Source organism: Callithrix jacchus, chromosome 5, assembly GCF_049354715.1.
Source record: "Callithrix jacchus isolate 240 chromosome 5, calJac240_pri, whole genome shotgun sequence".
NCBI classification, from domain to species: Eukaryota; Metazoa; Chordata; class Mammalia; order Primates; family Cebidae; genus Callithrix; species Callithrix jacchus.
Window position 1 is genome coordinate 68,507,192 of NC_133506.1, and position 24,858 is coordinate 68,532,049.

The following is a 24,858-nucleotide window of genomic DNA, read 5'->3' on the forward strand; positions in this document are numbered from 1 at the left end:
TGCAGCACTGTTTACAATAGCAAAGACCTGTAATCAACCCAAATGCCCATTGATAATAGACTGGATTGGAAAAATGTGACACATATACACCATAGAATATTATGCAGCAATCAGAAATGATGAGTTTGTGTCGTTTGTAGGGACATGGATGAATCTGGAGAACATCATCCTCAGCAAACTGACACAAGAACAGAAAATGAAACACCGCATATTCTCACTCATAGGTGGGTGATGAAAAATGAGAACACATGGACACAGAAAGGGGAATACTAAACACTGGGGTCTATTAGGAGGAAAAGGGGAGGGCCAGTGGGAGGGGGAGGTGGGGAGGGATAGCCTGGGGAGAAATGCCAAATGTGGGTGAAGGGGAGAAGAAAAGCAAAGCACACTGCCATGTGTGTACCTACGCAACTGTCTTGCATGCTCTGCTCATGTACCCCAAAACCTAAAATCCAATAAAAATTAAAAAAAAAATAAAATAAAATAATAAAAAAAATTAAAAATAAAATATTGACTCTATATTGTGATCTGAGAATCCCTGGAGTTCAAGATTCAGGCAGGAGGTCTAAAAGGTCAAATAATACAAAATGTTATTTGCCATTTTCACTCTCATTCTCTCTTTTTTTTTTGAGACGGAGTTTCTCTCATTACCCAGGCTGGAGTGCAATGGCGCAATCTCGGCTCACAGCAACCTCCGCCTCCTGGGTTCAGGCAATTCTCCTGCCTCAGCCTCTTGAGTATCTGGGATTACAGGCACACACCACCATGCCCAGCTAATTTGTTGTATTTTTTAGTAGAGATGGGGTTTCACCATGTTGACCAGGATGGTCTCGATCTCTTGACCTCATGATCCACCCTCCTCGGCCTCCCAAAGTGCTGGATTACAGGCTTGAGCCACCGCACCCGGCCTCTCATTCTCTTTTAAGTGTACAGTGGAGCTTTTCATAGACATGATGTGTCATAACGGCATAGCTCTAATGGTGAATGGGTCATAGTCCTAATGTCTATTGGGATGTATGGTTGTGCATGCTTGTTTTTTAAATATTTTAGTTTTTATTTCTAAAATGGTAAATATCAATAGATATAACCAACTTAAAAGCTCTTTGGAATCTGCAATCATTTTAAAAATGCAATCATTTCATTTATCATTATGAAGATGGTTTAACTGAGATTCAGTAATTTGATAGAAAACCAGAGCTTCCTGTGTCAATAAGGACTGACCTTAATAATGTAATGTGACCAGACAAAAGAAAGTTGCAAAATATGTAGAGTGTACAACAATATATATGCACTTTTAGGACATAAAAACAAATTCTACATATTATTTATGACCATACACATATGTAATAAAATGTTTTAAAAGAGAATGAAAATGATAAATGGAAATAATAATTTGGGGTATCAGTTACCTCTAGGCAATAATATTTAATCATATAAAAGAAACTTCAGGCCAGAAAGTTTTGGAACCAGTGTTTTAAAAGACTATGTCCACCACATACTCAGTAAAGAGTGATTAATTACTTTCCTCATTCTTGATAATCAAAGATACCCTCCCCCCAACACACACACACACACACACACACACACACACACACACACACATACACTCACACACACACGGTCTGCTAACTAGAATATCTGACTGGCTTAAAATCATCAGTATAGCCACAGTATGAAGAAATAATTCAACTTAAAGCACAGCTCACATGTTGGCAGGTAAAGTTTGTCTTATCTGATAAGTTTTGGTGCTACACGTTGACCTTACATTCTTTCCACCTTCCTAATACCCACTCTTCCTTCTTCGGAGGTGTTATTTTACCACCCTCCACCATATGCACCTGCTTCTTTTCCCTTCATTTGCTCCCTACACTCTCTGCCTTCCTCGTTCTTTATTCTCCCTTTTACTCTTATCCTCTTCCTTCTAATCTGACATTGCATATCTAGGGTTCAATAGTATCCACAGTTGCAGGCATTCGCCAGGGGTCTTGGAACATATCCCCCATGGATAAGGTGGGGAAATGGTACATTTTGTTGTGTCACAACCTAAATTCTCTAGATCTTCAGTTAAAACTATTCCGTTTAGGAAAAAACACCCTAGCACAAGGAAGCTAGGTCTATGGGTACTGTGCTCTGTCATATGGCAAAACATAGGAAACAGACCAGGGACAAGGATCTTTGCACAGACTTTCACTGCCAGTGGAGAAGAGCTCAAGGGAGATCAATGTATTCACTCTCACTAATCCTCTTCTGGGGCAGATGCTGGTTATGTTTACTTACTTTTAGCTATTTTCTCTAGCACAAACAAGGCTCAAATTCACTCCCATTTTACCTCCCATGGAAAGAACCACTGGAAAGATCACTCCCTTAAAGAGCTTATTCACTCTGAGCCATACCACTCATTCAGAGAGAAGCTTAAGAAGAAATACCACAATGGTGGCAGGTTGCCAGGGAGTGCGATCTGATATGAAAAATACATACGAACACAACTATCAACTCACTCACACTACCAGAATGTGCCAACAGTTGTTGCTCTCGCTGGTGAAAACAAAATTATTTTTCAGTTCTTGTAAAGCAAAACACTGGCATTTCCTATGACAGGGAACCTAACTGTAGATGAGCCATGTTATAATAATATAGAAATGAGTTTCCAAACTCATCCCTAAAAGGAAGAGAATTGGTGGGGAACATATTTAGTTTCACCTGTCATATTCACTGCCCGATCTTTTTAAATGCCAGGTAAGTATGAAAGACTTTGTGATTCCAGGTTTATAAAGTCCAACTCTTGAGATTATCCTGCCCCATTGCTAAAGTCTCTCTGGACCCATCTCCTGCTGTGGAGTACTGCATGATGCCATTTTTCCCCTCTCCCCATTACATGGCAAATGTCTATAGAAATCACACTTTCTCAGCATGTCAAGTCATATGTCATCAGATCCTATGCTGATGAACAAGACATGAGGAAAACAAAGGCAAGGACAAAGAACATCTAAAATGACAGAATGAAATTACCATGACACTTTATTTTTTAAATGTTCAAAAAGATATCCACTCTTTCATTCCAACTATATGACAAGCCTGGAAAAAGCAAAACTATGGAGACACCAAAAAGACCAATGGTAGCCAGAAGCCAGCGGAGAGGAAGAGATCAAAAGGCAGAGGACAGAGGATATTTTGGGCTGGGAAACTATTTTGTCTATGATGCTACAAGGATATATACATGCCATTACACATTTGTCCAACAGCAGAGAATTTACAACACCAAGAGTGAGCCCTAACAAAAACTGTGGACCTTGGGGGTGATGTGTCTGTCCAAGTAGGTTCCTCAACTGTAACTCTCATGGGGGGTCCTGATAATGGGGAGGCTACTCACATGTCTGGGGTCATGGGGAATATGGAAAATCTCTATACCTTCCCAATTTTGCTGTGAATCTAAAACTGCTTGAAAAATAATGTTATGAATTCTAAAAAACATACTAAACTTGCTATTACCCTAAATCATAAAAAGACAAATTTTACCTTGAAAATTGTGAATCACTAAAGATCAAGGTAACAGAATATGAGTATAAGCTCCCAAATTGAAGCATATAAAAACACATAAAGCAATTAATTTAACTGCACACATAGGCAAAAAAATTGATAAAAATGATTGACTATGAAATCATTATTTCACAATTATAAACAGGGATTTAATACAATATGAATCAAAACTGGTCCATCCATGTACATAAAATGAAACACAATTTTTATTCTAATTTTAAATCAGAACTTATTATGCCCATTTTATCCACAATTTTATTGAAAGTTTAATCAGATAAGGACAGGTTATAATTATTTAATATTGCCATAGTGACTTATGTACAATTACCTGTTAAGTATTCACCAAATGTCAAAACTGTAAGCAGGACTGCTACTTAATATGAATGATGCAACTGAAACCAGTACCATGTTATGGTCTACCATTCTATTATTTGCTATCATATTACATCAAATTTTATGATAACACCAAAAATTTAGTCAGGGCCATAGCTGCTGGGCAGCAAGGATTGCATATAACAGGCACGAGACAGCCATCCTTAGAGAGCTTGCTTGCAAGGCTGGTCCTTGGCTGGTGTTCGGGACCTTGAATTTGGGAGGGCTCCCACCATTCCCTAACTTAGAAGAAGGGAATGGCTCACCGTGCCTAAACTGTTTGTGCAAATGCAAATATAAATGTTTACTATGAACAGTTCATTTCCTCCTAGGAGTCTGGAATTTTGGTACATGTGAAGGAGAGGAGAGGATGCCTACGTGACTAGCCTCCATCTAAAAGATGGGTGCTGAGCCTCTAAAGAAACTCTGGTAAGGCAGACAACATTGTACGTGTGTTTTCAAAATTTGAGGCTGGGGGAATTAAGCACATCCTGGTAACTACACAGGAGGTGACTCCTGTAGCTTGTGCCTGGCTTCCTCCAGACTTTGACACATGCACCTTTTCCCTTCTCAGATTTTGCTTTGTGCCTTTTCACTGTAATAAATCAAAGCTCTAAGAATGACTATCTGCTGAGTCCTGTGAGTCCTTCTCCGTAAATTACCAAACCTGGGGTGGTCTTGGGAACCCCTGATACAATTGCATAATATAATTTTTTTATTTTTTAAGTTGATATGTTACATGTGACTGCAATCAGAAGCTTGTTTCACAGAATACCTTTCTTTAATATACTAATTTTTTAGTTTTTGACACTTGTCTTGGAAATTCCTGCACTTCCGTATCCAATGAACTAAAGGCATTAAAAATGCATCAATGATGTCAGAAAGTAATTTTTAAAAGCAACAATCCTATATTAACCCAATTAAAAAATAGAAAATCTTGATGATTGACAGTATGTTCTATAGTATAAAGGTTTCTGACACAAAAAATTAAAAGATCATAGTAAATTTTCTCCAACTCGGTAGGGTTTAATTCACTTTTACAATAAGTGTGCAGCAGGCCAGGTGCAGTGGCACACATCTGTAGCTGCACCTATTCAGGAGGTTTGAGGCTGGAAACTAAAGCTCCTAATCACCTGTTCAAAAAGAAAGACCGCATCCAAAATGTAGTATAAATTATCCATTTCTCCCTCCATATAGTGGAACTGATCAGTAAGGATCAACAGGACTTTTAGCTTATCTGGCCAGGAGAAGAGACTTATCTTACACATAGATAGTTAACAGTGTGATAATCCAACAGACCACATATTCTAGTTAATCACAGATTACCCATTTCTGAAGAAATGCAATTACTAGAAAAGCACTTTACATTTAAACTATGTCAGATAAAACAATTTGTATTTGACAACCAGAAGACACTTAAAATCTTCGCAGACCATCATCATTGTGTCATTGTGGTGCAGATATAAAGAAGTGTATTTGAAATGTGTTTTAATAGTATTTTTTTTTAGAAATAAAATTCAAAAGGAAGCAGTAAAAGCAGAAGTATCACAAGGGTAAATGCAAAGGGAACTGCACTAACAAAGAGTCAGGCACTGACTTTTCTACCGATGTGACTAGTGTTCCCCAAATACAGAACCACTATATTCAGCATTTCACTGTACATTTTTCTCCAGGACATTATATTAGTTTCCTGCAATAAACTATCTTTTTAATGTTGGTTCCACTAAAGTGCTGGTCTGTAAACTATTTCTAATTAAAACTTAAAATTTTGTCAAAACGTTGCTATATTATGATTCCATGTCAAAGGAGGGATATATGTACCGTCTGATAGCGGCTTCAAGTTGCTGCCACTGTTTGTTTGGGAATGCATCCAGAAGACCTTATCAAGAATTTGAGTACAAAACAAGCATTTCCACAAAACAACAGGTAAGAAAGACTACACTCTTCCTCACATAGGACCTTTAGGTTTAGACAATTCTAGGAAAGTGGTGGTACATGAACTCACCAGTCTTGCCCATTTTCCCTGATCCCGTATAGGGGAGTTGCTGCAGTTACAAAAGTTAGGTAGGACCTTGGTAGGTGTATTCTTCCACATTTGAACCCCAGAAGTACTGATCACGTAATCAGCCAACCCTGCAACTCCATGATTGTTCTTTAGAAGAGAGTACCACTGAAAAGCTTTTCTCTCTCTCTCTCTGGTTTTTATTTTTTATTTTTTTTTAGATGAAGCCTTGCTCTGTCGTCAAGCTGGAATGCAGTGGTGTGGTCTTGGCTCACTGCAACCTTCACCTCCTGGGTTCAAGCGCTTCCCCTGCCTTAGTCTCCTGAGTACCTGGGACTACAGGCATGTGCCACCATACCCAGCTAATTTTTGTATTTTTACTTAGAGACAGGTTTCACCATGTTTGCCAGGATGATCTCCATCTCATGACCTCATGATCCACCCACCTTGGCCTCCCAAAGTGCTGGGATTATGGCCCACTGAAGAGCTTTTAAAAGGTTAACTTACTTGACTTTTTAGTAATCTTATTGGTTAGAATTTATACTCCCTCCCTGAAATTCTCACCTTTGTAAGTTTTTGCAACATCCCTTTTGATTCCTCTCCTCTTTCTCTTTAGCCACTGCTCAGGCTTCTTTCTTTTTTTTTTTTTTTTTTTTTTTTTTTTTTTTTTTAATTTTTTATTGGATTATAGGTTTTGGGGTACATGAGCAGAGCATGCAAGACAGTTGCGTAGGTACACACATGGCAGTGTGCTTTGCTTTTCTTCTCCCCTTCACCCACATTTGGCATTTCTCCCCAGGCTATCCCTCCCCACCTCCCCCTCCCACTGGCCCTCCCCTTTTCCCCCCAATAGACCCCAGTGTTTAGTACTCCCCTTTCTGTGTCCATGTGTTCTCATTTTTCATCACCCACCTATGAGTGAGAATATGCGGTGTTTCATTTTCTGTTCTTGTGTCAGTTTGCTGAGGATGATGTTTTCCAGATTCATCCATGTCCCTACAAACGACACGAACTCATCCTTTCTGATTGCTGCATAATATTCCATGGTGTATATGTGCCACATTTTTCCAATCCAGTCTATTATCAATGGGCATTTGGGTTGATTCCAGGTCTTTGCTATTGTAAACAGTGCTGCAATGAACATTCGTGTACATGTGTCCTTATAGTAGAACGATTTATAGTCTTTTGGATATATACCCAGTAATGGGATTGCTGGGTCAAATGGAATTTCTATTTCTAAGGCCTTGAGGAATCGCCACACTGTCTTCCACAATGGTTGAACTAATTTACACTCCCACCAACAGTGTAAAAGTGTTCCTTTTTCTCCACATCCTCTCCAGCATCTGTTGTCTCCAGATTTTTTAATGATCGCCATTCTAACTGGCGTGAGATGGTATCTCAATGTGGTTTTGATTTGCATCTCTCTGATGACCAGTGACGATGAGCATTTTTTCATATGATTGTTGGCCTCATATATGTCTTCTTTAGGCTTCTTTCTTAACTCCTCTGGGAAATGCTGATATTCCTAGGGTTCTGTCACCGGCCCTCTGCTCATTCTATACATTTTCCATCATGGATAAGCTCACTCAAATCTATGATTTTGCCTCCGTTATTCCAAGTCTGCATCTCCAACCTCAGAGTTCCTTCTCCAGCCATAAATGCCTATTATCCAATTACTTACTGAAAATATCCTACATGGACATTCCAGTGAACTTAACAATGCTGAGAAATGCTAGTCATGCCTGTTGACCTGCTCTCCTTTACACACCTGAAAACTGCCTACTTCATGTCCCGGTTAGGTGCGAGGGCATAAGCCAGAAACCTGAGAATCATCTGAGATTTCTCCTTATCCCCTATCGTTTTACATTCAATAATCACTAAATCATTTTAACTGTACCTCTTTTCTGCATCCGCTTTATATTTCCACCACCACACATTCATTTTATGCTTATATTTCCTAGTTAAACATGGGTTGTTAAGTAGTGGCTTTTATAGGGAAAAAACAACTATTAATGTTATTTCTTAAATGGAAAAAAAAAGTTTAAGTAAAATAAATTAAAAAGGCATCATGCCAAGAATGAGACCAACATTTTTAAATGAGTAACTGAGCTCCTTAATCTTCCTGATTTCACCAGGGCTGGGTGAAAACCTCACAACAGACTGCTACTAGTCTGAGGACAGGACAAGGGAACTATAGCTCTGCTAACTGCAAATGCTTCCTTTGTTTTCCTGTCTCTTTATATGGTGATCTTCTAGCTGCCCTCCATATGAGGGAGTCAGCAAACTACAGGCCATGGGCCAAATCCAGTCTGCCTTATAGTTTTGTAAATAAAGTTTTACTGGAGCTCAGTTATGTGTATTTGCTTACCTGTTATCTATGACTGTTTTCATACTTCAGTGGTAGGGTTGAGTAGGAATGACAGAGAACATGAAAAATCCCTGTATAGAAAAAGCTTCCCATTCCCTGCTTTATATCATAACCAGAATGCCCTAATACTCCAATCTAATTGTGTGACTCCCAGCTCACAATTCTCCAATGAACCCCTACAGTAAACATTGCTGTCTCCCTACCCGATTCCCTACTTGTGTTGCTGGAGAAACACACATCTATTTGGATATTTATCATGCCAATAGCCCTCCCAACTCCAAAAGAAGAAATGATTATTCTAAGCTTATCACAGTAATTACATTTGCTTTCCCAGTGCCTGGTGTAGGAATGAGCATGTAGCAGCCAATAAAATGTTACAGGAAGTCCACTGCATGCTTCTGAGTCTTCTCCCTAATTAAAAGAAAATATAAACAAAAGCCACCCTTTCAGCTTCAGATATTGTCAGTGAGACCATGATGTTTGGAGCTGCTGCTAATTAGCCAGCCATGAAAAGAGACATGAACAAAACACTGTGATGTCACTGAACAGTCAAAACGACTCTGGTCCCTACTGTTTTAGCCACTGTTAGTTAGGTCATCTAGTATTTGCAGCCCAAAGCATTCCACTGTAAATTTCCCATGGCCTACAGGAAAAGATCTACTCATTTCTACAGTATTAAAAAGTCTGGGCAGGGAGTGGTGGCTCATGTCTAATCCCAGCACTTGGGAGGCCAAGGGGGATGGATCACTTGAGGTGAGGAGTTTGAGACCAGCCTGCCCAACATGCCAAAATCTTGTCTCTATTAAAAATACAAAAATTAGCTGGGCATGATGGCTCGCACCTGTAATCCCAGCTACTTGGGAGGCTGAGGCACGAGAATCACTTGAACCTGTGAGGTGGAGGTTGCAGTGAGCCAAGAGAATGCCACTGCACTCCAGCTTGGATGACAGAGTGAGACTCTGTCTCAAAAAAAGAAAAAGAAGTCTGTGGTAAGCTTGCCTTAGGTATTCACTTCATTCCCAAGCATTCACATCTCACACGACTTGCACTAGCAAAACTGAACTGCTCATAAACCCTGCAAAGTTCATTCAGGCATCTGACTTTTGCACTTGCTTCTCCTTCTGCCAAACACACAATCTTGTTAGATGTTCCTTCTGCCCACATCATCCTTCTGCCTCTTTACCTAATAAAGTTCTACTTTCTCTGCATGCTTACCTTAAATCCTACCCACTGTTTTACAGCTTTCATTCCTCACCACATAAAGTGTTGGCACATATTTAACACAATAAATTATCATTATATGCTTCAGAGGGCATCTAGCCCACAGTAGTAGGCACTGAATAAATAATTCAGCAAATAAATAAAATGACAATGATAATAACAAGCTCCTGGGTTTTTTGTTTTTTTTTCTTTTTTGAGACAAGGTCTTACTCTGTTACCCAGACAAGAGTGCAGTGACATGATCATAGCTCACCATAACCTCAAACACCCAGGCTCAAGAAATCCTCCCACCTCAGCCTCCCAAGTAGCTAGAAACAGAAGCACCTATCACTGTGCCCAGCTAATGTTTTATTATTTTAAAAAAATTTAGTAGCGATGAGGTCTTGTCATGCTGCCCAGACTGGTCTCAAACTCCTGGGCTAAAGTGATCCTCTCATCTCAGCCTCCCAAATTGCCAAGATTAGAGGCATGCATCACTGAGCTGGCCATGGCTATATTTTTAAATGTTTGTATTCTGTAACATTAGAAAAAATGCTTAGTATCTAACAGACATTTGATAATTATTTGTTAAGTGGACAAGTGAATGATTTCCTTGAAAATTCTGTTGAAAAAAACACAGAAATTAAATAGAGAAAGTTCTATTAGGACTACCTCAAAGACTAAAACTATGTCTATTTCATGTTTGTCTCCAATAACTTGCAAAACCTAACTTACAGAAGTTCTTTGATTAATATGTACTAAATTCAAGGTGTCCTCTTACAATTCAGGTTGTCCAATGCATGAGGCAGCACATCTCAGTAGCACAGTAGCATTTTTGTTATTGTGAAACATTTTTATACTTTTATTATAATTTGTTGAGCCTAGAGTTGGGCTACTTGAATATTTATTATGATCATCTTTTGGCTAATGGTAACAGGATATCTTGTGCTAACAAAATTATTGTTATCATAACAACTAACCAGCAGGTAGAAGAACACATCTTGTTCTAATGAAGTAAATATACCTCATTCGATTTCTTTTTTTTTTTTTTTTGAGACAGAGTCTTGCTCTGTTGCCAGGTGCCAGGCTGGAGTCCAGTGGCACAATCTCGGCTCACTGCAACCTCCGCCTCCTGGGTTCAAGCAATTTTCCTGCCTCAGCCTCCTGAGTAGCTGGGATTACAGGTATGCACCACCATGCCCAGCTAATTTTTTTTGTATTTTTAATAAAGATGGGGTTTCACCATGTTGGCCAGAATGGTCTCGATCTCCTGACCTTGTGATCCGCCTGCCTGGGCCTCCCAAAGTGCTGGGATTACAGGTGTGAGCCAAATGTGCCCAGCCTCGATTTCAAATTAGGGGAAAAGTTAATAATCGTGAGAGCTTGTTGGTTTATAAGTATGTAACATGACCTGTACTTCTCAACAAGAAATTGCTTTTCTGACTTCTGCACTCAGTAGATATTTTTAAAAATAATTTCCTATTAGTATGCACACTGGATAGGTTTTTCATGTTTTTTCCTTTTTCAGAGACAGGGTCTCACTCTGTCATCTGGGTTGGAGTGCAGTGGCATGATCACCATAATAGTTCACTGCGGCCTCAACTCCCAGACTCAAATGATCCTCCCATCTCAGCCTTCCAAGTAGCTGGGATTACAGGTGTGCACCAAAACACCCAGCTAAGTTTTTACTTGCTTTTGTAGAGATGTGGTCTCACTATGCTGCCCAGGCTGGTCTTGAGCTTCCCGATGGAAGCAATCCTCCTGCCTAGGCCTCCCAATGTGTGGGACTACAGCTGTGGGCCAGCACACCTGGCCGTTTTGCAGTTCTTATTGCCATTTGTTTATGGTGCCAGAAAGGCATTGTTAATTTTCCAGTTTTGAAACTACTTTGTGTTACTTGAGTGACACAAATCACTATGTAATACTGTAAGCCTTTGAACAACACAGGTTTGAACTGCAGGGGTCTACTTATAGGCAGATTTTCTCCCACCTCAGATAGCAAAGACCAATCTTTCTCCTCCTCCTTAGCCTACTCAAGTTCAAGACTATGATTAAGAGTTACATAATGATCCACTTGCATTAAATGAATAGCAAACTTACTTTTTCTTATGATTTTCTTAATAACAGTTTATTTCTCTAGCTTCCTTTATTGTAAGAATACAGCATATTAATACAGACACCACACCAAACACATCTTAATTGATTGTTTATGTTATCAATAAGCTGCTGGTCACCTTCTTGGGGGAGTCAAAAGTTATACACAAATTTCTGAATTGCAGAGGGGATCAAGCATCCCTAAATCCCATGTTATTAAGGGTCAACTTTGATTGATATTTATTTACTAAACACAAGCCATTTATTTTAAAAATTAAAGTTCCAATTTCATATCAAGTCTAATTCATTATAATGTGACCATAAAGAAAACATATAACTTACTAACTTAAAAATGCCTTTTAACCCTAAATGTAAATGGGCTAAATGCACCAATCAAAAGACACAGACTGACAAGTTGGATAAAAACCCAAAACCCATCAGTGTGCTGTATCCAGGAAACCCACCTCACATGCAAGGATACACAAAGGCTCAAAATAAAAGGATGGAGAAAGATTTACCAAGCAAATGAAGAGCAAAAAAAAAAAAAAAGCAGAAGTTGCAATTCTCGCCTCTGATAAAATAGACTTTAAAGCAACAAAGATCAAAAGAGACAAAGAAGGTCATTACATAATGGTAAAAGGATCAATACAACAAGAAGAGCTAATGATCCTAAATATATATGGACCCAATACAGGAGTACCCAGATACATAAGGCAAGTTCTTAAGGACTTACAAAGAGACTTAGACTCCCACACAATAATAGTGGGAGACTTTAACACTCCACTGTCAATATTAGACAAATCAACCAGACAGAAAATCAATAAGGATATCCAGGGCTTGAACTCAGACCTAGAGCAAGCAAACCTGATAGACATTTACAGAGCTCTCTACCCCAAATCCACAGAATATACATTCTTCTCAGCACCACATCACACCTACTCTAAATTGACCACATAATTGGAAGTAAAGCACTGCTCAGCAAATGCAAAACAACTGAAATCATAACAAACAGTCTCTCAGACCATAGTGCAATCAAGTTAGAACTCAGAATTCAGAAACTAACTCAAAAGCGCACAGCTTCATGGAAACTGAAAAACTGGCTCTTGAATGTTGACTCGATAAACGATGAAATGAAGGCAGAAATAAAGAAGTTATTTGAAACCAATGAGAACGAAGACACAATATACCAGAATCTCTGGGACACATTTAAAGCAGTCTCCAGAGGAAAATATATAGCCATAAATGCCCATATGAGAAGATTGGAGAGATTAAAAATTGACACCCTATCGTCAAAATTGAAAGAGCTAGAGGAGCAAGATCAAAAAAACTCAAAACCCAGCAGAAGACAAGAAATAACTAAGATCAGAGGTGAACTGAAGGAGATAGAGACACGAAAAACCCTTCAAAAAATCAATAAATCCAAGAGCTGTTTTTTTTAAAAGGTCAACAAAATAGACAGACCACTAGCCAAACTGATAAAAAAAAAAAGAAAACAACCAAATAGATGCAATAAAAAATGATAAAGAGGAAATCACCACAGACTCCACAGAAATTCAAACCATCATCAGAGAATATTACAAACAACTCTATGCACATAAACTAGTAAACCTGGAAGAAATGGATAAATTCCTGGACACCTGTGTCCTCCCAAGCCTAAACCAGGAGGAAGCCAAAACTATGAATAGACCAATAACAAGATCTGAAGTCGAGGCAGCAATTAAGAGCCTACCACACAAAAAAAGCCCAGGTCCAGACGGGTTCACAGCCGAATTCTACCAGACACACAAAGAGGAGCTGGTACAATTCCTTCTGAAACTATTCCAAATAATCCAAAAAGAGGGAATCCTTCCCAATTCATTTTATGAGACCAACATCATCCTGATACGAAAACCCGGCAGAGACTCAACAAGAAAAGAAAACTTCAGGCCAATATCCACGATGAACATAGATGCAAAAATCTTCAATAAAATACTGGCAAACCGATTGCAACAGCACATCAAAAAGCTTATCCATCATGATCAAGTAGGATTTATCCCGGGGATGCAAGGCTGGTTCAACATATGCGAGTCTGTAAAGGTAATTCACCACATAAACAGAACCAAAAACAAAAACCACATGATTATTTCAATTGACCCAGAGAAGGCATTTGACAAAATTCACCAGCCCTCTATGCTAAAAACTCTCAATAAACTTGGTATCGATGGAACGTATCTCAAAGTAATAAAAGCTATTTACAACAAACCAACAGCCAATATCATACTGAATGGGCAAAAACTGGAAGCATTCCCTTTGATATCTGGCACTAGACAAGGATGCCCTCTTTCACCACTCCTATTCAATATAGTACTGGAGCAATCAGGCAAGAAAAAGACATAAAGGGTATTCAAATGGAAAAGGTGAAAGCCAAATTGTCTCTATTTGCAGATGACATGATAGTATACCTAGAAGACCCCATTGCCTCAGCCCAAAAACTCCTGAAACTGATAAGCAACTTCAGCAAAGTCTCAGGATATAAAATCAATGTGCAAAAATCACAAGCATTCCTACACACCAACAACAGACTTAAAGAAAGCCCAATCAAGAACGAACTGCCATTCACAATTGCTACAAAAAGAATAAAATACCTAGGAATACAACTTACAAGGAACGTAAGGGACCTCTTCAAGAAAAACTACAAACCACTGCTTAATGACATAAGAGAGAACACAAACAGATGGAGAAACATTTCATGTTCATTGTTAGAAATAATCAATATCGTGAAAATGGCTATACTGCCCAAAGTAATTTACAGAATCAACGCTATCCCCATCAAGCTATCATTGACTTTCTTCACAGAACTGGAAAAAAACACCATGAAATTCATATGGAACCAAAAGAGAGCCCGCATAGCCATGTCAATTCTAAGCAAAAAGAACACAGCGGGGGCCATCACACTACTGGATTTCAAACTATACTACAAGGCTACAGTAATCAAAACAGCATGGTACTGGTACTAAAACAGAGATATAGACCAATAGAACAGAACAGAGGCCTCAGAGGCAACACAACATATCTACAACCATACAATCTTTGATAAACCTGACAAAAACAAGCAATGGGGAAAGGATTCCCTGTTTAATAAATGGTGTTGGGAAAACTGGCTAGCCATGTGCAGAAAGCAGAAACCAGACCCCTTCCTGACACCTCACACTAAAATTAACTCCAGATGGATTAAAGACTTAAACATAAGACCTGGCACCATAAAAACCCTAGAAGAAAATCTAGGCAAAACCATCCAGGACATAGGAGTAGGCAAGGACTTCATGACCTAAACACCAAAAGCATTGGCAACAAAAGCCAAAATAGACAAATGGGACCTAATGAAACTCCACAGCTTCTGCATGGCAAAAGAGACAGTCACTAGAGTGAATCAGCAACCAACATAATGGGAAAAAATTTTTGCAGTCTACCCATCTGACAAAGGGCTGATATCTAGAATTTACAAAGAACTCAAACAGATTTACAGGAAAAAACAAACAGGCCCATTCGAAAGTGGGCAAATGATATGAACAGACACTTTACAAAAGAAGACATACAAGAGACCAACAAACATATGAAAAAATGCTCATCATCACTGGTCATTAGAGAGATGCAAATCAAAACCACATTGAGATACCATCTCACGCCAGTTAGAATGGTGATCATTAAAAAATCTGGAGACAACACGTGCTGGAGAGGATGTGGAGAAATAGGAACACTTTTACACTGTTGGTGGGAGTGTAAACTAGTTGAACCATTGTGGAAGACAGTGTGGCAATTCCTCAAGGCCTTAGAAATAGAAATTCCATTTGACCCAGCAATCCCATTACTAGGTATATATCCAAAGGACTATAAATCGTTCTACCATAAAAACACATGCACACAAATGTTCATTGGAGCATTGTTTACAATAGCAAAGACCTGGAACCAACCCAAATGCCCATCGATGATAGATTGGACTGGGAAAATGTGGCACATATACACCATGGAATTTTATGCAGCAATCAAAAATGATGAGTTTGTGTCCTTTATAGGAACATGGATGAATCTGGAGAACATCATTCTCAGCAAACTGACACAAGAATAGAAAATGAAATACTGCATATTCTCACTCATAGGCGGGTGATGAAAAATGAGAACACATGGACACAGGGAAGGGAGTACTACACACTGGGGTCTACTGGGGGAACAGGGGAGGGCCAGCGATGGGTGGGAACTGGGGAGGGATAGCCTGGGGAGAAATGCCAAATGTGGGTGAAGGGGAGGAAGGCAGCAAAACACACTGCCATGTGTGTACCTATGCAACTATCTTGCATGTTCTGCACACGTACCCCCAAACCTAAAATGCCATGAAAAAAGTATCTTTTTCTTATTTATACAAAGATAGCATATAGGATTTTAGGAACCATAATTGAATATATTTTTTTTCAGACAAGATTTTTTGAGATAATAAATGACCTGCAATTAACTTTTTACATTATTGTGAAATCTAACCTACCAAGAAAGAAATTAAGAGAAAAATATACAAGCAACTTACACACACAGGGCTTTTAAAAAACTGCTTTTCATGATCAAAACTTCTTTACTCTTACTTTTTTATCTATAGGACCACCAAAAATAATTCACAGTCAGAAGTCTTACCTGGATTGTTATTTTGAGGAAGACTTTCAGGTGTCTGTTTTTCCTTATATTCAGAAATTAGTTGCTGAATGCTATGGATAAAAATGTAATAAATGAAATTACTATTTTAAAACAAATGAAAAATACCAAATATATTAAATTTTTAGAGTATTTCAAACAATATTAGGGTTAATATTAGAACTTTATCCTATATCCTAATTTGCGAGTTCTACCAACTTTTCTTTAAGCTTTTAATGAAGAAAACAGATGAAGTACTCCTAAATTGAAGGGAGTATAGCTCAGTATAAATTAACTCACATTCGCTTGACATAATGGAAAGTGTCCTAGCCCTATTATCAGCAGCTACTTGTTGTCTGACAAGTCGCTTCTCTTAGGCTCAATGTATTCTTCTAAAAAGCAAGGATTTTACTGGCTTATTTCACTAGGTTGTTAAAGATTTAATGAAATAATGTTTTGAAAATGCTCAAACAGTGAAGCAATAAAATAATTTGTTCTTGAACTTTATTGCCAAAACTATCTCCCAATGTGTATTTTTTCAGAGGTTCTAAAATTCCCATTGCAGTTTTCTGAAACTGTTATTAAGTCCTAGTTTTACTTATCAGTTGTTCCATTCTTTGTGGCTTATAATTCAGGGCATCACAACTATTTCATACTTTGTAACTAAATTTTCTAATAAATATATTATTTCAGCAAACTAGATAACTTCCCTGTCCACTATGACTGAACTCATCAACCACACTAAGGGCAGAAAGCTAACATGTCAAGACCTAGCTTGAACTACTGTTCCAGACTCAAACTCTGAATTGGCAGATCTTTGTTAGAATGATGCTCAATCCCATGTTAACCTCCAGCTGACACAGAAAACAAAATTCTACTTTTATTTTTTCAGTTCCCTGAAAGAGATGCAAGTTGACATTCTCTCATTTCTGAGATACATACTAACAATATATTTGCACACACATCCCACATGTTACTCAGCTCAATTCTCACTCCATAGATTACCTTACTGCATATTTTGTGGTAAAAATCACAATTTTAATATTAGGTTACACCCAATTTGCTTTGACTCACACTGTTTCTTTGGAGCTAGTCAGCAAATAGTCAAATGAACTTCCAGTGATGGTGCAAAATATGGACCACTTCACAGATCTGTGCATCATCCTTATGCAGGGGCCATACTAATTTTCTCTGCATTTTGTTTCAATTTTAGCATACGTTTGCTGGTGAAGCAAGTACAAAGCTCTCCTTTTCTACATGGATACTCGTGAGTCATGAATGAGGCTTAGCTTTGTTAAATCCAACTAACATACTTGAGACTCTGAATTCTGCTGATGGCTTCCTGATTCTGCTGATTGCCACAACTCTTGGGAAAAATAATATGGGACCTTCCACGATCTAAGAAAAGGTACTATACTGGATATACAGGGCCCTCAGCGTACAGATCTGGTATTAATGAAAAAAGGAAACTCATCTCTGCAACATTATTTGAACTGAACCAGAGGGCCTAAAGGATAACTTAACATAAAGGTCTTGGCTAAGTCTAAGCTAAGATGTTGGCTCCACCTAGGTTCTGAGTGAGGGGTGAAGGGTCGGTTGGCTCACTATGTGTGTGGATAATGCTAGGAGGCTCAGCTGCCAGAGCAGGATGCTGGGAACAATGCCTGAGCATATGTATGTAAAGCAAAAAAAGTTTAGCTTTGAAATCTATGTATGGATCACCATGAAGACTTGAGGGCATCCTGGTGGCAAAGGTCAACCATTACTGGACTGCAGGACCAGTTTCAGTGCAATGACACAGCAACAGAAACAACAGCAGAAACAACAGGATGATTACAGTGACCTTTTTCTTCCCTCCTTCTGACTTGAAAAAGAGGATTGTCTTCTGAAACTTAAAGAACCCCATAAATTCTGAAAAAATTCAAGGAAGAGGGTAGAGGAGACAGTTCCCAGAAGACAGTATAAAATTTTCTGCTAAACTGGACATTTCAAGACCCAAATACCTAATCAGAAAACCCTAAGCTGTGACACTATTTTTTATCTCATGCACAGGGGTTACACTTGGAATGAAATGGACAATGCTGGGATCCCTAAGGATAAAGGTCTTAAAAGTCCTGAGATAAAGAAGCCTGTACCCTTTGCTACTTTTAACTAGTTTGGCCTTTTGCTGGATTTCAGGCTAATGACATGGAATAATTCATTGCCACTCCAAAACTACCTGAACCAAACTATAAAATCTCACCTGATGTATACAATACAATCATTATAATTATTTTAAACCTCAGTTTGGTGTTAACTAGCCTTTTAATGTAAACACTTACCCAGTAAACTGATTTAAAACTGCATAGTCTTCTGCAGTCCTCCCAAATGTATCTTGAGAAAAGATGTCAATTTGTTGCTGCAGAAGAAGGCTAACTATGTTCGCTGATCCACACTGCACAGCGAGAATGAGCACTGTTCTAAAATGACAGAGCGATAACTTCTCCCTTAGGAACTGTAAAAAGCTATTTAAAAAGCGTATTCAATATACTTTACCAACTTAATAGCTTGCCCATCCGTGTAGAACTAAACATTTACTTGTACTAACAGACACCAGCATCTTGGGTGCTCAAGTGTTCATCTTTGTAAATTACCACCAAGGCTAAAAGGAAGGGACAAAGAGGAAGTCTCTTGTCCCAGTGGGGTATGTCATAGTACAAGTTACTAACTTTCAGTCCACTGATTAGCAAGAAACTATGCTGAGGTCACTTATCTAAAGTAGGCAAAGATTTAAGTGAAGATTTCACCACTGCTTCCCTAGACCAATATGCTGTAATTCAAAATCAGCCAGGGGTCAGATAAGTGAGAGCTATCTGCAGGCTGAAAAACAAAAATATCAATAACAATGGTAATATTAGTAGTCACAGTGGTTTCAGTTACTGATACTGATAAGCATGTGCTAGGCACTGAATTAAAGGCTACACACACCATCTTTCTTACATACACAACCCTGGAAGGATATATTCGTATCCTCTTTTTAATACAGAAAAACATATTTGGTGATGAGTAATGTTCCCAAGGTCACACACCTAGCAAATGGGAAAGCTAGAAATTTAAACTCAGTCTTGTGTGAATCTGAAGCTTAACTCTTTTCTCTTTATCATCCACCTATGAGTTGCCTTCGTGAAAGGAAAAGTTTATCCACCGAAACCTGTATTTTCTCCCTCTGCCCATGCCAATTTAAAAAACATCAAAATACATTAGAAGTGAAAAAGGAAACCCACATATCTGATTATGGCAATTCACAGTCATGTAGAGATAATCTAACATTAATATTTTTCAAAGAAATAAAGCAAAGAGTTATCCAAAAGGCAAAATTCTTTTTAACTCTATTCATGTTTATTTAACATAGCATGTTTAAAGAAAATCATGTAAGAAGGAGAAATTTTTTAATAAAAGGGTTAAGAAATTCAGTATCAAGTCGTAAAGTAAAAATTACAAAGTCCACACTCCATAAACTAATAAACTAATAGGAGACCTCTGTAGCTAATACAAGATTATATGACCCAAAACATCCAACTACAAATAACAAACACCAGTCAGTGTAAGAAGAGAAGATGAATCCCACTAGACACTGTTCATGTCGCCCAGTCCAAATAATTTTCCACCAGATGATTTGTGTTTATATTTTTTACTATATCCCAATAATTTTATTAATCTTTTTATTAATTTAATATTTCTGACTTGACTGTTTTCACTCCAGAACCACACTGAGCGTTAAAAAAAAAACCATACCTTTGACACTTATCAACTGCAAGTAAATTTGCTCCTCTCTCCAGTAAAAATTCTACCATTTGCTGTCTTTTTCCACTTACGGCAAATAGAAGTGGTGTGAGGTCATTCTGTAATACACCAACAACGATTTACAATTCACAAAATTCTTATTTCTCAATGGACTGGAAACCTTACATAAGATCCTATAGACATAAATGTATAACACAGAAAGTAAATTAAAAATAGCCTCTTCCTTCTCACTCTGTGTTTTCCCATGCGCTGCTCCTTCCCTTAGAGGCCACCTTCCTCTGCCTCACCACATCAACTCTAGTCATCTCCAAAACTCCCTTCAAATATTACTGGTTCCAAAAATCTTTGCTTCTATCACAGCATTTAGCATGGAATATCGTAACAGTGGTATTGCTTCCGATGTAAACCAAGAGCTTCTTGGAGGGCAGGCTCTTTATCGCTATATATGTCTCTGTATTTAGCTCCATATTTCCAATCCCTGAGACATACCAGTAAATGCTTCAAGTATTTTTACTAAATTAATGATCTAATGTATTTGCCTTTAGATCAGTGTTTCTTAAGCTACATTCCAAAATATTTACTTTACCAGAAGTTATAGACTGTATATCTTCCCAACAGGAAGATTCCATGATCATCTACATTTGGGAAATATTATTAAACAGCACATTATATATCCAGTATTCAAGAAATCTCTTGAATTTTGCCGAATTCCTATTTGGCAATACTTTCTTTGTGGCAAACAGTAACATTTGAGGATCTAGAATTTCGGGAATACTGTGGTGAGAGCTTTCCAGTAAAGGTGGGTGTTTCCTCCAGGTTACACAAACTTGCTTAATTCTCTTCTATCAGTGGTGTCAGGATCCCAGATGCCCAATGTCAGCGCCCAGTGTCAGGCCCTTCTACTACAAATGGGTCACTAAGAAAATGGTCTGTGAATTACAGAAATCAGCTTCAAATGAACTTCCATTGCTTATTACTAAAAGGCTCACGGGTTTTCTCCTACTACAAGAGGAGAGATTTTTATCTTAGATGTTAGAAAGCACAGTATAAAATTCTGTTTTTAATTATAATACTAAGACCCTAATGCACATCTACTGTTAAAATTCTTTGTTAATTTTGTTTCCATTTTTATTGCCTCTTAAAACTATCTTTCATTTTAGGCAAAATGTAAATCAGAAATACAAATACAATGGCTTATCAATAAAACTATCTAATACTGATCTATCTGGATTGTTTCTATAATAATGAAAGCCACTAAGTCACCTGCATTTCTATGAAACAATGCTGAGGAGAAAAATATAATTTTTTTTTGCAATATGAATAGCCAGCCACCTACAGTCAGGAATAACCCAAACAGGCTTACAGGCATGCTAATGGGAAGGTGACTCTTTGTGGTAGCTATAAGGCAAAAGATTTTTTTTTTTTTTGAGACGGAGTTTCGCTCTTGCTACCCAGGCTGGAGTGCGATGGCGCGATCTCAGCTCACTGCAACCTCCACCTCCTGGGTTCAGGCAATTCTCCTGCCTCAGCCTCCCGAGTAGCTGGGATTACAGGCATGCACCACCGTGCCCAGCTAATTGTTTTTGTATTATTTGGTAGAGACGGGGTTTCACCATGTTAACCGGGATGGTTTCGATCTCTTGACCTCGTGATCCACCCGTCTTGGCCTCCCAAAGTGCTGGAATTACAGGCTTGAGCCACCGCACCGGGCCGGCAAAAGAGTTTTTAAAAAACAACTTCCAAACCCTAAAGTTCAACCCCCTTACTAAGGGATATCTATAAAATTTAGGCTATATTTTATAAACAAATATAAACTGTTTTGAAAAACTTCAAATCTTTATCAAAATATGCCATGAAAGGAGCTGTAAACTCAAATCTTACCAATGCAAAGGAAGGGACCTGAGTGAAGTACCTAGGTGGGCGCAGCAGCAAACCAGAGAACATATACCTCATACGAAGGGGTAACCTAGTCGCAGCACACTGAACAGTGACATGGGCTCAAGGGACAACAGGCTTGATTCTTAAAGAGAAGCCTGAAATCCAGATCTGGGCATGAGTCTCCTAAATTTTACACATTGACACAATTTGTGGAGGCAAATTAAACATATCTGTGGGCCACATTTTGACTACAGCCCTTGTGTTTTTATACTTGTTATAGATGTGTTTCAAAATGGTTGTGTGTAAAGTATTTACTTGTAAAACATTTCCTTTAATTTCAGATGTTTTACCAAAACAAATCAGGCCCCAACATGTAATAAAAATTGCTATTAAAACTCACAGTTGCTCACACCTGCAAGTCCAGCACCCTGGGAGGCCAAGGCAAGAGGATCACCTGAGCCCAGGAGTCTGAGACCAGCCTGAGCAACACAGTGAGACCCTGTTTCTTCAGAATTAAAAAAAAAAATGCTCACAGGCTCAAAACACTCACACTTCAAGAATTTTTCCAATACTTATTCAATTAAATTCTACTTGTGTTTATTTTTCCCAGCTTGTTAACCAAATGGATAATTAGTCCACATGACTGCCGAAACTAAATTGTTAAAAGAATCAATATTTGTACTCTTACTAATTTCAGGGTTTTCAGTGCTTAAAACTGCCATCTTGATTATTTCAAACTCTGTGAACTTAACAGAGATACTGAGGTAGTTCATAACAGAGCTTCAGCGAAAAAAAAAGGCTAAGTGTTTGCCAGCTCTAATCGAGAAAACTGCTTGTAATAAAGATTAAGCTGCTTGTAATAAACAATAATCACCTGGATGGTAAAAAAGACAGAAAATCCTAAAGGAGTCAGCCTCTGCTTACTGAAGGGCTATGAGGTTGAAAGGAAAAGGTATTCTGGAAGCTGAGAGATATTACCAATAACATTCCTTTTAACTTCCCAACCCAGAGGTAAAGAAAGATAAAAGTCAGGATAATAGTATTGAAAAGAGACAGATTTAAAGGAAGTAGCACCTATCAAACTCCAACTCCTCTAGAGATTTCTTACATTTCTGAGAATGGTCATTTACATATTACACCTACCTATTCACTGGCTCTTAACCAGGACTGTATCTGAAGTTTTAGGAATTTACTGCTGTTGTTAGAGACAGGGTCTCACTATGTTGCCCAGGCTAGACTCAAACTCTGGGGCTCAAGCAATCCTCCCAATTCAGTCTCCCAACTAGCAGGGACTTCAGCCAAGTACCACTATGCCTGGCATCAAGGAAATATTTTAAAACATAAACTTGTTCAGGCTTTATTAGACTTATTATATCAAAAGTATTCAGGGAAGAGCTTAGACTTGTAGATTTGTTTTCATTTCCTCAGGTTGCTGTGATGCACAACTCTAGCTGAGAACTAGAACAACAATTACTTCAGTCTCATCTCTCACCCACGTGACCAGTTCCCTTTAACATTTGAGGATTTTGTCAAAAAGAGGAAAGAATAAGAGACAGTCATTTGCTAAAAACTCCATTTAGTTTTCCTGGGTAGGAGTAGCACAGGGACTAGTAAACTCAAAATCCAACTTGATTTTGCTATTTCTAAACTCCGCCTCGCCCACCTTCCCATCAGAGTGTTCTAGATTTGAGGGCTGAGTGCAGACCCTTATCTAAGTGGCTGTTTCCTACTCATCACCACCTAGTCGCAGCTAATCTTGTTTCCTCAGAGTCCTCCTAAATTGGATTCCTAGGCAAGTTCACAACTCACTCTCTTCCAAACTGAAAACGATGATCCGATTATCCCCAAAACTGAAGAAAACCTTGTCTAAACATATAAACTAGAAAAAAGAAATAGTAATAACAACAAAACACATTTAAAAAAAGGTCACCTTGGTATTTTTCCCTCAATTACCTAACCTTCAAGCTGGCCTCCATATTTCTAGCTGCTTTTTTTGCCCTTTCCATTTTGCCCTCCTAAGCTTTGCCACTAAGAGCTAAACTGCTTGAATGTGTGTTATTTAAGAACTTGTTTTTTCTTGGAGTTTTAAGATGAAGTCTATTTCCAGGGCAAATTTTGCTTTCTTGTGTTGTTTTTCCTTAGAAAAAAAAATTGGGAAGAAAAAACAATTTTTAAGTATTAACTTTGACAAATTCAGTGTTTTCAAAAATATTTACCATATGTGCATAAAAGAAAGCTGTGCCCTCTAATGCTGCTTTAAAAGTATCAAGATTTGAAATATTAGGTAATTATTTCAAAATATTCTTATTCAGGGGGTTCTTGAGCTTCCAAATATGGAAAACTGACAGTTACATATGTCAGTGTTAAATGCATTTCAAATAGTTTGAAAATAAAGTTGGTTGGTCAATACCTCATTTTTTGCCTCCTTGTTTGTACTGTATGAAAGCAGTTTTTCTGCTAGTGATTCGTCTTCATTATGCACAGCATAGTGCAGAGCGGTGTTGCCGTAGATATCGGGAAGGTCTGGATCAGCACCCCCGTCCAGCAAAATAGTTGCACATTCCTCTTTTCTGCATTGTACGGCCTGTCATTATTAGACCAAGAAATAGATTACAAATGCTAGGAATTCAAAATAGAGGTTTTGCTAATGAGTTACATTTAAATGAGATGAATTCATTTTTGTTCTGTTGAGAAATGTAAAGTTTATGAATACTGATTAATGCTAAGTGTATGATAGAATATATTGTTTGCTAGGAAGAACAATGGCAAGGAAAACCTAGCAGCTCCACCCCCCCACCACAGAAAACCACTTGGTGCATTCCAAAGTGGCAGGACAATATGTAAATATCATACACCTGTTAAAACTATTCTTTAAGCTATCTGACCCTGCCCCAGTGGCTCCCTCATGAAGAATACATTTTAGGTTGTTTGATCAGTGTAAGTGGGCACCAGCTGCCTACTTGGTGTT

The 24,858-nt window shown here is 38.3% G+C and overlaps 1 protein-coding gene and 1 non-coding gene across 8 annotated transcripts in view; both read right to left on the minus strand.

Moving 5' to 3' along the window:
• The window catches only part of LOC103791277 (POTE ankyrin domain family member A-like), a 117,668-nt gene that overhangs the window by 91,026 nt on the left and 1,784 nt on the right, over positions 1-24,858 (minus strand). For all 7 annotated transcript variants that reach the window (XM_078372544.1, XM_078372542.1, XM_078372546.1 and 4 more), the window contains exons 3-6: positions 24,301-24,474; positions 20,004-20,110; positions 18,551-18,688; positions 16,233-16,303 (exon numbers count right to left, since the gene is read on the minus strand). In XM_078372544.1, coding sequence (XP_078228670.1) covers positions 16,233-16,303; positions 18,551-18,688; positions 20,004-20,110; positions 24,301-24,474 — 490 coding nt within the window. The remainder of the gene's footprint in view (positions 1-16,232; positions 16,304-18,550; positions 18,689-20,003; positions 20,111-24,300; positions 24,475-24,858) is intronic.
• Positions 17,358-17,462, minus strand: LOC118154253 (U6 spliceosomal RNA). The gene has a single exon (XR_004744139.1). It is a non-coding gene; the product is annotated as a U6 spliceosomal RNA (small nuclear RNA).